Consider the following 16282-nt stretch of genomic DNA (forward strand, 5'->3'; position numbering starts at 1 on the left):
CCAAACTCCATCAGGTGACCGAATGAAGAAAAAAACCTTGGGAGAAACCAGGCTCAGTCAGGGGGCCAGTTCTCCTTTGGCCAACGAACAAACAATTTATGATTATGATTCAGGCAGCATTACAGGTCAGAAGTTAGATTGGATCGGAACATTATATTATGCAGTTCATCTGGTTGAAGATCGGAGTCATCACGCGCGTATGAGGACGAGTTTGTTGAGGATCAGTGCCGATGGCTGTCGTGTCGATGAGGTCTGCACAGGGGAGAGTCTAGTTGATACAAGCTCTTCTGACACTTCAGGGATGCGTTGGGGTCGTGTTTAGGCGCAGGTCCACCATCCAATCTGGATACGGCCCGGATCCGACTGATTACATCATGCGCTATAGTCATGTGTAGGTGCAGATCCACCACCTGATCTGCATACGGCCCGAATCCAGCTGATTACAGTAAACATCGGAATAAACAGAAAGACTAACATTAGCGTAGATGCCATTCTTTTTATGATGTAGAGAGTACATCAGGTGTTATATGAAGTGTTCCCGGTTCCGCCTGACACAATTTATGCAGCCTAATACTCATTTAACTAATTTGAATAATAGGACTGTATAGTGTTCTATGTGTATGCCAGGATGAAGAGATGTGTTTTTAATCTAGATTTAAACTGAAAGAGTGTGTCTGCTTCCCGGACAATGTTAGATAGACTGTTCCAAGGTTTAGGTGCTAAATAGGAAAAGGATCTACCGCCAGCAGTCGATTTTGATTTTCTAGATATTATCAACTGGCCGGAATTTTGAGATCGCAATAGACGTTAAGGAGTATAATGCATTAAGAGCTCGCTCAAGTACTGGGGAGCTAAACCATCTAGTGCTTTGTAAGTAATCAGCAATATTTTAAAATGTATACAATGTTTAATAGGGAGCCAATGCAGTGTTGACAGAACCCGGCTAATATTGTCATAGTTCCTGGTTCTGGTAAGAACTCTAGCTGCTGCGTTTTGGACCAGCTGTAGTTTGTTTATTAAGCATGCAGGGCAACCACCCATAATAGCATTACAATAATCTAGCCTCGATGTCATGAACGCATGAACTAATTGTTCTGCATTTGTCATTGAGAGCATATGACATAATTTGGATATATTTTTAAGATGGAAAAATGCGGTTTTACAGACACGTGACTTTAAAATGAAATATTGGTATCAAAGAGCACACTCAGGTTCCTAACCAACGACGAAGACTTAACAGAGCAGCCATCAAGTGTTAGACAGAATTCTAGGTTATTACGTGAGGAAGTTTTTTGTCCAATAATTAGAATCTTTGTTTTTTCAGAATGAAGTAGTAGGAAATTACTAGTCATCCAGTTTTTTATATGCAGCTATGCAATTTTGTGAATTGGTAAGTTTCATCAGGGCGTGAAGAAATATAGAGCTGAGTATCATCAGCATAACAGTGAAAACTAATGCCATGCTGCCTAATGATATCTCCTAAGGGTACCATGTACAGAGTGAACAGCGACGGTCCTAGTATTGAGCCTTGTGGTACGCCATTCTGAACTTTAAATTTAATCGATAAGACATTTATTGTTACAAACTGATTATGGTCAGATAAGTATGATTTAAACCATGCTAATGCAATTCCACTAATGCCAACATCATTTTAAAGTCTATTTAAAAGAATGTTGTGGTCAATGGTATCAAATGCAGCACTAAGATCGAGTAACACTAACAGAGAGATACAGCCACGATTGGATGATAAGAGGAAATCATTTGTGACTCTGATGAGAGCTGTCTCAGTACTATGGTACGGTCTAAATCCTGACTGAAAATCCTCGCAGATACCATTTCTTTCTAAAAAGGAAAATAGTTGTAAGGATATTGCCTTTTCTAGTATCTATGACAGAAAAGGTAGATTTGAGATCGGCATGTATTGACTAATTCTCTAGTATCAAGTTGCGTTTTTTTAACAAGTGGTTTAATCATAGCCAGCTTAAAAGTTTTTGGTGGGTATCCTAATGACAAAGACGTTTTATCCCAGATCTTAATATCATTAATTCATCTGCGTTTTCGCGTATTTGAGGTTTGCGCAGAGAAAACGGATAATTGTTTTCACCTTCGAACCTATTTCAGAGAGTGGGTTCTCGAGACACCAGGCACTGTTTTGTGCGGATGGGCGGCCGGAGTGCGTTGGGGTTTTTTCTGTTAGAACAGTGTCGTGTTAGCAGCCCCTAAGTTAATAACTCAAGACTATCTTTAGCTGAACAATAACTTTGTTCTAGAGCGGTGGTAAAGTCTAAACAATCTGTTACGGTAATTTCTATTATCACTGTAAAGCTGCTTTGAAACAGTCAAGTCAAGTTACATTCATTTATAAAGTGATTTTAACAGAATGGATTAAGAATCTATGACCTCTGGCAGCATCTCTTTCAATAGCTTAGTCGGTATAGGGTCTAACATACATGTTGTCGATTTAGATGATTTAATGAGTTTAGAAAATTCTTCCTCTCCTATAGCAATGAATGAATCAAAATTTTCCTCAGGGAGACTACAATGCACTGCCTGATGCGATCCTGTAGTAGAGGGTTCATAGTTATAATTCTCTCCCTGATCAATCTTGTAAGTAAAGAATAGGGCTGGTCCGAATACCAGTTTTTGAGCTTCGAAGCTTCGGTAGTAATGAACATCGAATATTCGAAGCTTTCGGAATCTCTAAATGTCTCAGACTTCCCAAGTCTCCCGGAAGTCTCCCACATATTGATAGCGGCTCCCTGATGCCCGAAAATTACTTCAAATCTCCCAGAATCTAGAGCTTGCGAGCTCCAAACCATGTAGTGCGCGCACGACAGAGAGGGAGAGAGCGAGAGATCTTGCGTGTGTGTGCAAATGTGCGTGTGTGCCTCTTGAAGCGCATGTAAGATTGGCAGGTGTAAAAAAAAAAAAAAAAAAAAAGAATATTCGAATGTCACATTTTCAATTCGAATACCAACCCACCGAACGAATATTCGAATATTCGGGTCCAGCCCTAGTAAAGAAGTTCATTAAGTCATTACTGCTGTGCTGCTTGGAAACGTCTGGGGTTGAAACTTTATTTTTGGTTAATTTACAAACTGTTTCAAATAAATACCTAGGGTTTTGTTTATTTTCTTCTAATAGGGTTGAAAAATAAGCAGATCTAGCAGTTTTTAAGGCCTCTCTGTACGCAATCGTGCTCTCTTTCCATGAAATGTGAAAAAACTAGTTTTGTTTTCTTCCAGTTGCAATCCATTTTTCTGGCTGCTCTCTTAAGGGTCTGAGTGTGCTCGTTGTACCACGGCGTTGGACTGTTTTCTTTAATCTTCTTTAAGCGCAAAGGAGTAACTGTGTCTAAACTGCTGGAAAATAGAGAGTCGAAAGTTTCTGTCGCAATATCGAGTTCTTCTTAGCAAGAGAAGAATGATGCAAAATACAGCAAATATTACGATCCAGAAAGAGACAAAGAGGGAAATGCATGTCTATTACATTTATATGTATTTAAATATAGCGTGGTATTAGTTAAAGGGGCCAGATTCTACGCTTTTATAGCAGTTAAAAAACCATACCATACCATAGTTTTACATGCTCATGGCTGTGTTAAGTTTTTGTGTTAAGACTAGAGTATGAGGTTTGTTAAAAAAAAAGTAATTTCAGGAGGGTAAGCATGACCAAATTACATCTGAGAATTTAGTTTGAAACTTTTGCTTATGAGTGATTGAAGGAATGAAACAGAGAGAGAGAGAGAGAGAGAGAGAGAGAGAGAGAGAGAGAGAGAGAGAGAGAGAGAGAGAGAGAGAGAGAGAGAGAGAGAGAGAGAGAGAGATGAAAGAGAATTAAAGTAGAGGCACAGACAGAGATCTCCTGTTGTGAATGAGATTGGGTTGGCCTGGAGTTTGACAGAACATGGGTCTAAATCAGGAAACTTTTACTGCAAAGACTGGAACTGTTTAAAGAGCCAAGAAGAAATTTGTCTTTTAGTTGCATAAAACATGATAAAATATATAAAGTATTTTACATATTTAAAACACATAGCTCTAGTGCTGAATGCTTATTGGTCAATACAATGCTGCTTTAACTGTGACTACATTTACAACAAATAAAAGCATTAGTCAGGTCCATAGAGAATTTGATAAAAAAATATTTAATCAATGGTATAAGCTTCTGTAGAAGTCAGACGACAACACTGTCAAAACGATTGGATCCGTGAAAATTATTAAAATCGCTGTATTATTCATGCCAGGCCAGTAGTTGGCGATGTCACTTCATGATGTTTTCATGGAGACGATAACGGTAACATTTTCAAAAAAATTCAAAAGTTGGACTATTTTAGGCCCCCAAAACGGTGTTGTCGTGTAAATGAACGGCCAAAACACATAAAACGTTTTCTATTTTAATATATTTTAATCTGTAATTTATTTTGATGGCAAAGCTAAATTTGAAAAAAAGTTCAACAGCGTATGAAATAGCAATCTTTCATAACAATATAAAAGTCTTTACTGTCACCTTTGATCAATTGAATGCATCCTTGCTAAATTCAAGTATTAATAAAAAAACAACTTGATTGGTAGTGTTTACACACACACACACACACACACACACACACACACACACACACACACACACACACACACACACACACACACACACACACACACACACACACACACACACACACACACACACACACACACACACACACACACACACACACACACACACACACACACATTTTAAAATATACTGTTGTTTATAAATATATACTGCCTATAAATTGATAGATTTATATTGTACCATTATTTTTTTGATTTCATCATGCATAATGCTTCATGGTGTTGTCGTTTAATCAACAAAATACTTATTTTTTCAGATTTTAATATACTCTTTAGCTTCAAATCAAAGATTGTAATATTTTGATTTATCTTTGTTGGTTTGATCCCTTGCTGTGAACTTTTTATTGAAGAATTGTTTGTAATCGAGGAGAAAATGAATGGGAACAGCACTTCCAGAACCAAAACAAGTCGGAAGTCAGTGTTGTACATTACATATCACCAGCCTTTAGTGCTGCAATATTTAATTATCATTTTCAAAATGATCAGAATTCATCAAGCTGTGGAAAGTAAACAATCTAACACAAATATAATGCAGAAATCACATTTGACAGCAATTTGAAAGCATATTTGGACAGCAAAGTAGAAACATGCTTTTTACGACACTGTGTGATTGCGTGTGCACAATTACCCCTTTTAAAATGTGTCAGACAGTGTCGATAAACACACTGCCTATATGTCATGTGCACATAAACCATCGTCCGTGACCTGAGTCAATTTGCTGTGATATAACCTGGGGATTTAATTGTAACTAGATTGTATGTATGTGAGCGTTAGTGTATGTGGGGTAACGATCCGTCCTGCCACACTAAAAGCGCACATATGCACTTACACTAACATGCGTACGTTAAGTGCATACATACACAAGCGCGTAGTGGTCTGACAGAATCGGGTCAGTATCCACACACCCCAGCCCAAAGGGGAGGACACAGGATGTGTGTCCCAAATAACCTTAAGTGACCTCAGCACAGCATATAGACCACAGATATGTATATTGCAGTCTAACAAACATCCGCATCAGAAATGGACATAAATTGCACGCATGCACAAGCATGCCCATAGGAAAGAGAAAATGTGATCTCTCTCGCAGTTGTTTCTACTAGACATCAATGACCTTAAATTTTCTCATAAGAAAAAGATGTCAGTAATCTCACGTCTCCTTCAGTTTCACAACAGATCCCAACAATGACTTAAAACTGTACTCAGATTTACACTACCCACAATCTGATGAAAGAAATCAATTTTACTATGGAAGCTGAAATCAACTGAGCTCAACAGTGAATGCTCGCTCACATGAAGCATTGCAAATTACTTAATCAAAATTGTCTCCCTATACGCTCTCAATAAACATTTATATTTTGTAGTTTCAGCTCTGATTGGCCAGATGACCCAGTCTGTTGGGTTGGTCTACTCTGATCTGATTGGCCAGATGGCCCAGTCTGTTGTGATTGGTCAACTGTGTACAGCGCGTGTGGGAAGCTAAACATTACCATAACTGAACTTCAGCTCCAGCCGGCTTCCTGTGTCCTCAGTGATTGTACACACTGTAAAGACCATATAAATTCAAGTGCGAATCCAATGATGAAACATTGGAAGAACTAGTTATTCCTCACCATCAGCATTAACAAGTGTATGTCCATTCACCAACCGATGTGTATATTTCTAATTAATTGCGGTACACGTGTGGGCACTAACGTGAATCACTGTAACATTAAAGTTTTTACAGTGAAACATATACAGTCCAACATAAAACAAATCTTGCTTCATCCTTCATCCTGCATTAATAGACACAGTTTTAGGTAATAGTGGTAATGATTTTTGGGTAATGATTCGCAGTAGTATTTCAGTAAGACAATTTCTTTCAGGACCACTATCGTCACATACGATTGACAGTTAGCATACATTTAGGATTGGCGGTATGGTTCTGTTCTGGGCAAGAACTCAAAGCGCATCCATGCAGCCTAGCATGGATAAGAGCAAGGAGAGCAGCAATAACCCCCCTTAGGGTAAACGGAACATGACCAACATGAATGTATTGCAGATATCATTAATTCAAGATTTTAAAGTACAACATTATTTGAGAATTTATTTTGATTCTCGGGGAATCAGGTAATCGGGTAATGTGCTCCTGAGAAACGCGATAGCTGTTGATAATACGGAAGGAACTTATATATGTATACAGTGATAGGCGTCGTATTCCTTTAGGTAGACGTGGATCAGCTGAGAATCAGCTGATGCGAGCTTGACTAACGTGACCTGCCAGAACTGACACTACGCTAAATAATAACGTGAGTTAGCAGGTTATCCGGAAACGTACACAATATAAAACACAAAACTATTTGAACTCCTGGTAGAATTATTATTCATACTTACAGGTTGTGATTCTGAGGAGCAAGCTGGTCCAAATAAAACTGGGTACTGACCCGTCTTTCAAGAGCAAGCATTTGATCTCCAGTGAGATTTGAGAAGCAGTCGTCAGTAAAATGACGTTTTTGTGAGCTGGTCAAGTTGTTCGCGGGTGGGCAACGTACAACATTAGGCGGGCATTATGCAAATGTATCTTCTAGTGACATAGAACTGGAAAGCAGTAGGATTTGAATGAAAAAGGACTCATTTAAGCGGTTCAGAGTTGATTCTTTCTTTTAGGAGACAATAACTTTATTTATTGTGTACTTTTGACTTTACAACTTTGCAGAAGGTTTACATTCACAAACAGCTATATTACACACTGCATGAAAGGGAATATTCAAAAAAACATAATAGGGGCACTTTAAGTACATAGTCATGTTGGAACTTTTTTCGAAATGCTTAAGAAGAAAATAAATAGGGGAAAACATCCGGAACCAAAACTGCTAAAAAAAAAAAAGTGGGTGGATGTTCACTGTTGTCCTTTATATGAACTCAAGCACTTGAAATCAAATTCCTCCAAGACTAACTGATCTGAGCTTTGCTGTCCATATTTATTTTACAGTTCTGCATTTGTATTATGTTTCAACAATTGTCCATTTTAATTTCTTTAAAGGAATTTTAAAATAAAAATCAAAGACAGTGTTTAATACAGCGGACAAGACTAAATGCTTTTTTTGTGCAGTTTAAAATATCTAGAAGAATCTTTAAGGAAGGTTTATTTATTTGAGAACTGACATTGCATAAGATAGACTTGTTTTGAATATATGTGTATTTTGTTTTATTGTACTGGTAGATGTTTTTAACTTATTTTAACTTGTTTATACTTAAAACAGGAATAAATGTCAGTGCATTAAGCCAAATACACTTTAACTAACTCTGTAAAGCCTAACATATGAGATAATTTTTTGAAATAGAACAGTTTATTGAATTTAGACAAAATCTAAAAAAGTTAGCATGTCATCATATTTGATACATCAGATTTTTATGGCTAATTTATCATGCTATACATAAGATATATAGCACATATAGGAGAATATGGAGTTTTAGGAGGAGGTTTGTTTACTTTAAGCAAAAGTATGCAATTTGGTGCAGTTGCTGATATTTATATGGCAGACATTCTGATAGCTTTATGAAATTATAATAAATTCTAAAGCTCATTCAGCAAAGCTTTGATCATGTTGATAACTAGGCCTTAGAAATGTGTGTATAAAATATGATAAGCAGGCTTTATAGGGTAAAAGACACTGCATTTTCTCTGAAAACTTGTCTTGATATCTTATGCTTTGCCACTTCTCAATTAAATTGGTCTTGTTTTAAGGATGATTAGATATTTTAATTGGGGAAACAAGTCAAAAAGAATTGAAAAAGTCATTTTTTTTGCAGTTATGCAAGAGCAATGTACATTTACATTTATACAACAGACACATTTTATTTAAAGTGACTTGAAGTGCATCCATGGCATTAGTTCACATGTTCCCTGAGAACTGAAACCCATGACTTTGGCATTGCTAGTACTGTGCTCTACGGGAACCAATGATCTTCCTCTGATAAGATCTTCCTCTGGCTATGCATGCATGTCCTTCGTTCCCCTTTACTCGCTTAAATTAATGGCAGAGTTTATCCTAATCACATGCACTTGTCGCTATAAATGTGCTGACTTCCCATTTACTAACACACCCCTCCTTCTTGTGTCCCCTTCTCTCCTCTTTGCTCCCTTTCCTCCTTCTCCATGCTCCTTTGTGCTTTCTCTCTTCCTTCAGAGCATAACCACCTGAATAACGTCATGCTTCCTCCTTTGAGTTCCGCAATGACTCTGTCCCAGCCACACAACAACCTGGGCTTCAACAAATACTCCTCTCTCAAGACTATGGGTAAGACACACGCACACACGCACACGCACACACGCGCACACACACACACACACACACACACACACACACACACACACACACACACACACACACACACACACACACACACACACACACACACACACACACACACACACACACACACACACACACACACACACACACACACACACACACCTTGTAATGTACATTATAAACGCCACGCATGTTTATCAAGGTCACTTGACCCACAACAACTGATTACCATTGCAAATCATTCTCAGTGTCATTGACTGCAGGGAGAACACACAACCGTGCATATATTAGAATGATAATCAATCACTTAAGCAAATATCACCTCTCAGATCAAGAGGAAAAACCCTCTGACATGTTATTAATATAACAACACTATTAATGTCTCGTGGATGATCTCGGGAGCGTGTACAGTACACATACGGATATGCTAATGGACACAAACACACTAAGAAGTGTGACCTTATCAATCAAAGAAGAGGCAAATTCACTAAAACAGTGAATATTAAACATAGAGCTAACATTAGTTTTTATCACATTCCCCCCCGAGACAAATTTCAATACACGCTTGCTGAGGCTGATGGCAAATCTGTTGAAATGTACTAATGTGTTTTAGACATGGTTTTAAGGTAAAATATACATCACATGCTGCAGGAACAACACAAAAACAGACTCAAGGACACTACAGCTTGTTAACAGCTTGGATCTTCACACAAGCGTGTATACACACATATACTTTAATAACCTGGTTGTACCAAATACAATTCTATATATACTCCGTTCAAATGTGTTTTGAAAGAAGTCTCTAGTAAGGAAACAAACTTTAATAATAAGGATTTGAGTCTCTAATACTCACCAAGACTGCATTCATTTGATGAAAAAATACAGTAAAAACAGCAACATTGTGAAATATTATAACAATTTAAAATAACGGTTTTCTATTTAAATATATTTTAAATGTTATTTATTCCTGCAATGTCAATTTTCAGCATCATTACTCTAGTCTTCAGTGTCACATGATCCATTCTAATATGATTTGATGCTCAAGAAACATTTCTTTTAAGTATCAATTTTTAAAACAGTGCTGCTTAATATTTTTTTAAACCATGATACATTTAAAAATATATATACATTAAGTTTTACCTTTTTTCGAATAGAAAGTTTAAAAGATTTTAAAAGTGCTATTTATATAGCACCGTAAGAATGCTGACCAAGGTTCTGCAAAGCAGACATAACAAAATATCATAATACAATAAAATTTAAATACTATTAAAATATATCAGAAGAAAACATCAGAAAATAATACATTTAATACAAAACATCATCAAGCAAATAAAACAATTAAAACTAAAAGCACAATTGGATCAAGAATAAGCCTGAGAAAAAGAATATGTTGAGATAATATAAAGAGATGATTTAAATATGGATAGAGTAGGGGATGATCTAATGGGAAAAGGTAAGGAATTCCACAGCTTTGGACCAAGAACTGAGAAAGCCCTGTTGCCCTTGGATTTCAGTCGAGATTTTGGAACAATCAATAATAGCTGGGTGGAGGATCTGAGAATTCTCTCAGGAGAGTAGGAATGGAAAAGGTCTGAAATATAAGTGGGTTCAAAACCATAAAGTGCTTTAAATACAAATACTGCACTATTTATACGCCAAAAAGAGTTTTTGTGTGCATATGCTACGCAGTTTTCGCGTGCATATGACACACACTTTATGGCGTGTACTACGCATGCACTCCCCACCCTAATCCTACCCAAGGGGTTTTCAGTGCGTAGCATATGCACGCTAAAACCATTTTTGGGACATAATTGGCACGAGAAATAACATTCGTGGTATAGTTACGCAGTTTCATTAGATTGTGTTGATGCTAACACAGGTGTGAAATGTTTCATCTTTTTTTGTCCCTGTCAAAAAACGAGCCTCAGCATTCTGTACCAGTTGAAGGCGCGAAAGAGAGGACTGATTGATTCCAGCATATATAGCACCCTGGTTGAGATGAATGCACGGATAACAGGCTTCAAATCACAAAAACTCAGATAATTTTTGAGATTGCGAAGTCCCCTAAGCTGCAGAAAACTGGCTCTAACTACAGAGTTGATTAGTTAGTCAAATTTTAACTCGGGATCAAGGGTAACTCCCAGATTTTATCTTGAAGGGGGCCCAGGGTATGACTTAAATTATTTAAAAGGTGTGAAGGGCCAAACAACATAATTTCAGTCTTTTTCTGATTTAGTTGAAGGAAATTGACGTCCATCCAAGTCTTAATGTCCTCTAAACAAGCTAGCAAAGAGGACACTGAATCAGTATCTGATTTTGAAGGAAAATAAAGCTGAGTATCATCGACACTCTCGGAATAGTTTTAGCATGTTATTGAATACAGCAATGTTAATGTATTTGGTCTCGGAGGACTAGATCTGCTACACTGCTGCTGCTGAAGTATGGACTTACTACTGCTAATAGATACACAGACTAGGTGCTGTGAGCATTGTAAGATATGCTGCTGCTGTATAAATAGACATACAGAAATCCTGTAGCAGATCTTTACAAGTGGAGCTAGAGGATTTCAGAGGAACTCTGATCGCGCGCTGCAGGACTAGCCTACCATCGGATCACAAGTGTATGACGCTAAATACAGGTGTAAACGGGGAGCTTGTCCACTTTCGACCACTTTCAGAGGTAGTCCAAAACGCTTTCGTAGTGTAAACGCTCATGTGGTCGAATGTGTTTGAACAGCCACAAAATACTGCTTTCTTTCCGTCTACGTAATGCGTAAACATTATGGTAAGTGCACTAGCCAGAAGGGATTTAAACTTTGTCAGCTGGAGATTCAAATTTGGTTTAAAGACGAAAAACTTAACAAGCACAATGTTCTCACACATTCCTGATTTCTTGTAGCTATCAGAGGAGAAACAAAAGCTGCTGCTTTCTGTATGTTTTTCTGTCGTCTTCAGACGCGTTCGTAAATTGCTTATTTGTCCATTAGATTGACAGATTTGAAAAAGCCTATTAATTTACCCATCCATAGATTCTACCCTCAAAGAAATTAGGACATAAATGGTTGAAAGTGGACAAAAGAGATGGATTAAAAGACCAGGTGTGAACGGGAATGTTTCTCCCTCGTCTACTGGTGATCCGATCGACCAAAACTTAATACCAGGTGTAAACAGGGCCTAAAGGACCTAACAGCCTGCACCCTCTATAGTTTCATGACTGAACTAGATATTTATTTGAAATAGAAATTTTTGTAACTATATAAATGTCTTTACGGTCACTGGCGGTAGGAAGAATACGGTCACTGGTTGACCAATTTAATCCATCCTTGCTGAATAAAATAATTCATTTCTTTAAAAAAAAAAAAAAAAATCTTACTGACCCCAAACTTTTGAAAGTTATATATAGTAAACCTGTGATCACACACAGTCTTAAAGGAACACTCCACCGTTTTTTGAAATGGGGCTTATTCACCGTCTCCCCTACACTAAGATACACTAAGGTGGGCAAAAGCATTTTTGTCTCAGTGCATGCATTGTCCTAGTTTGGCAGTGCTGACGCCGGCTTAGCTTAGCATAATGAATGGAATCCTACGTTGTCAGGTAGCATGTCGTGAGTAAAAGTGATAAAAAAAAATAAAAAATAAAAAAAACCTATTTACTTCCTGTGGCCTGCGTATTCACAACGAGTACAAATAGCAATTCAGATTAAGACTAGGCGATTTCCTAGGCAGATATTGACATGGGACTATATTAGGGCGAATCACAGGCGAAGCACAGCTACTTGGGCGCAGTCATATCGTGCTGAATTCATACTGAAATCCTCTATGGAAATCCTTCAGAAAAACAGAAAAACTTCTGTCAACATACTGGCGTGAATAGTAGCTAGCTATTTTTTCTACAGTAGACATAGTGAATGGCGATGAACATGGCGGATTTTGCGAGAGATGAAAAGGGTGACTTCTCAGACAGTCAAGATCCAGAACCATACCTCTACGTACCAGAGAATTTCAGAAGAGGAGCTGCATGCTTTGGATAGACAAAAATGCTATTGTCCACCTATCTTAGTGTAGGGGAGACGGTGAATAAGCCCTATTTCAAAACGGTGAAATAGGGTGTGAACGGTGGAGTGTTCCTTTAAAACACTCACAACCACACAAAGCCAATTTGAAACTATGGCTACAACACATGCATAATTTAAAGTGTTTTTTTTTAACAATAAAATAATTGTACCCCCCAAAAATAAATCATTTGCTCACCCCCATGTTCTTCATCAAAATTTAAAAGTGATTCTGAAAAGAAGTTTATAAGTGTATTTAACTTGCTATCCTAACGATGCATGATTATATAGGCTATGGATGGAAAAAAAGAAAGTAAAATTGCTTTTCAGCTTGTCACTGTGCCAGTACCCTTAAGCAATGTTCCCTCAATTTTTTTTTGTCTTGCTGAGCAAAACTTCTCTATATTGGGCGGACATTTTTTGCCACCTGAGCAAAAAATATTCTTTATACCTGATCTGTACAGCATAGCCTACGTAGAAACACAATGGTTTCGACATGCAGTTGTAACTTTTAACTTGAATGTGCGATTTCTATTTTATTTGACCCTTGATGTAACTTATTGGAATTAAATCTTATTTTTGAAAAACAAGCAGTTCATTAAGAAGTCACTAAATGAAGCACATTTTAGTTTACCTGAGAATTTTTTTTTACAGTGCTGTTAACAGTATCTCTATTTCTCAAACATTTCTCAGCTCCTCTTAGTTTGAGTGGCTGAAAATGTCAATATTGCAGCAATGAGCCTGTTGTATAACACGCACACCTGCAAACGAATGCCGACACACACAAAACTGTGATGACGCTCTCTTATCTGCTCGACGCCCCCCGTCGGCGTGCGTCACCGGCGAAATGAGGAAAGAATGTGTTTTAGTCCCGCCGAGGCCGGACCAATCTCTATTTCTCAAACGCAAACAAATGCCAACACACACAAAACTGTGATGACGCTCTCTAATCTGATTGAGCTAATTTAAGCTTTTGTTGTTTCCCCCTGTGGCTCAGTGGCGAAACTCAAAGACTTCGCACGGGAGACCCGTGTTTGATCCCAGCTCTCGCAACAGATAAAATTTAGTCTCGCCACGGCCAGACTTACACCGAAACTTTTCGCTTGTTCAGTTCCAAGAAAATGTGACTGTTCCAGTGTATTTTGCAGTAAACAAGCCGGTACCATGGCCCGCTTGCCTGCACACAAATGCCGTTTCCACGGCGACCCAGAAAAATCATATAAACAGTGTATTTTCTGGTATTCCGGCCACAGCCGATGGTGTTATTAGTGTAATAAAAATGCCCACAGCCCAGTGTTCATTTCTACACACAAACACAGCCCGCCACAGTGCAGGGCTCGCACAAATGAGATCGATTCATGTCAATTGTGCATTAAATGTAGTGAATGTGCCCACAACCCAGTGCCCACAAACACTACACACTGCATGTGCCACGTTTTCTGTAAAACGAAACCAACACACATACAGTCAGCTAAAGGCCTCATTATGCCGTTTTATGGTTCTGCGTCAGGTTGAGTTGCATCGCGGTACATCTGACCAATCACAGCCCTTGTGGTCTGCGTCGCCTCGACGCGTAGTTAAAATTTTTTGGAGGTGCACGTCGAGCTACGGCGGAGGGGTTCGCGGCAACGCAGAGGGGTCTGTGGGGGTACGCCGTAGATTTGACGCAGAAGCATAAAACAGGCTTAAGGCCCCCAGTGTTTAAGTCTCACCGCGGCCAGACTCCACCAAAACTTCTTGCTCGTTCAGTTCCAAACAATGTGACTGTTCCAGTGTATTTCGCAGTAAACAAGCCAGTACCACAGCCCGCTTGCCTGCACACAAACGCCATTTTTACGGTGACCCAGATAAATGCCAAAAAGAGTGTATTTTCTGGTATTCCGGCCACGGCCGATGGTGTTAGGCGTGTTGTAAGAATGCCCACGTCTCAGTGCCCATTCCCACACACAGACACAGCCCGCCACAGTTCAGGGCTAGCACAAATAAAATCGACTCATGTCGATTGTCCAAAAAAAAAAAAAAAAATGCAGTGAATGTGCCCACGACACAGTGCCCACAAACACTACATGATGCGTGTCCACGGTTTCTGTAAAAACGAAACCAACACACATTCAGTCACCACAAGCCGACGGTATTCTCAGTGCAGTGAGTGTGCCTGCTGTCCCGTGCCCACATTCCCTCACAGACACGCTCAACCCCACGGGGTTTGTCCCGCTCGCTCTCTCTCCACAATCTGTCATAGAGAAGCTGAGCGTGGTCGGGCTGCCCGCTGTGATCAGCGCGCCCCCCGCCTCGCACACTGCAAACACTGTTTATTTCTCAGCACACTGGAGCTCTCCGGCCGCCGTTATGCCGCGGCCAGAGCCCAGATTTCATTCTACCTCTAGCTATTCAGGCAGATGCGTGGGCGAAGCTTCCCGGGGTATCAGAATGGGTGCTGAACACTATAAAAAGAGGCTATTCGCTGCAGTTCGCTCGACGCCCCCGCCGTTGCACGGCGCGAGTCGAAACGAGGGTAAAAAACGAAGTATCTCATCTACTTCGAGCTGAGATAGCGGAACTACTGAGCAAAGGGGCCATAGAACTTTATCTCAGGCTAAGAGCGAAGGGGGTCTATACAGCAGATATTTTCTGGTACCGAAAAAAGACGGGGGGTCTCAGACCCATTCTAGATCTGCGACAGCTGAACAAAGCGCTCGCGAAGCGCCAGTTCAGAATGATTACAACAAGGAAAATCCTCGCGCAAGTTCGCCAGGAGGACTGGTTTATGTTAATAGATCTGAAAGACGCCTATTTCCAAATACATATAGCGTCACGTCACAGGAAAGTCCTGCCGTTCGGCCTGTCCCTGGCACCCCGTACATTTACGAAGTGCATAGACCCGGCTCTCGCACCCCTGAGACTCCGGGGCATGCGAGTTTTTAACTACTTGGACGATTGGCTGATTCTAGCTCGATCACACTCAGAGCTCATAGAACACAGGACCACATTACTCGAGCATCTCGAGAATCTGGGTCTCACAGTCAATTGGGCGAAGAGTTGTTGTCTCCCAGTCAGAAAATTTCTTTTCTGGGAACAGTGCTGGACTCGCTATCCATGACAGTGCGTCTGTCGCCGGAGCGCGGACTGGACATTCAGCGCGCCGCAAAATCCTTCCACCGCGGCTCGATAGTCCCGCTCAAAAGGTTTCAGAAGATGCTGCGCCTCAGGGTCGATCTAAAATGCGTCTCAGCTTTGGAACCTTGGAAAGTAACCGACTGGTATCAGTCAGGTGTAGGGCTGTAACGATACACCAAACCCACGATTCGATTCGTATCACGATTT

At 39.6% G+C, this 16282-nt stretch overlaps 1 protein-coding gene and 1 long non-coding RNA gene across 2 annotated transcripts in view; both read left to right on the forward strand.

The window, feature by feature from the left end:
- The window catches only part of LOC143721541 (uncharacterized), a 323157-nt gene that overhangs the window by 60228 nt on the left and 246647 nt on the right, over window positions 1-16282 (forward strand). The gene's annotated exons all lie outside the window — the stretch shown is intronic.
- LOC143721535 (protein shisa-9) overlaps window positions 1-16282 on the forward strand; it is a 96720-nt gene that overhangs the window by 59206 nt on the left and 21232 nt on the right. Inside the window, exon 4 of the mRNA XM_077212032.1 lies at window positions 8780-8890. Within this exon, the coding sequence (XP_077068147.1) occupies window positions 8780-8890 (111 nt within the window). The remainder of the gene's footprint in view (window positions 1-8779; window positions 8891-16282) is intronic.

This window comes from Siphateles boraxobius, unplaced genomic scaffold (genome assembly GCF_051911475.1).
Source record: "Siphateles boraxobius isolate OS27281-9 unplaced genomic scaffold, OSU_SipBor_1 66, whole genome shotgun sequence".
In the NCBI taxonomy this organism is placed as follows: Eukaryota; Metazoa; Chordata; class Actinopteri; order Cypriniformes; family Leuciscidae; genus Siphateles; species Siphateles boraxobius.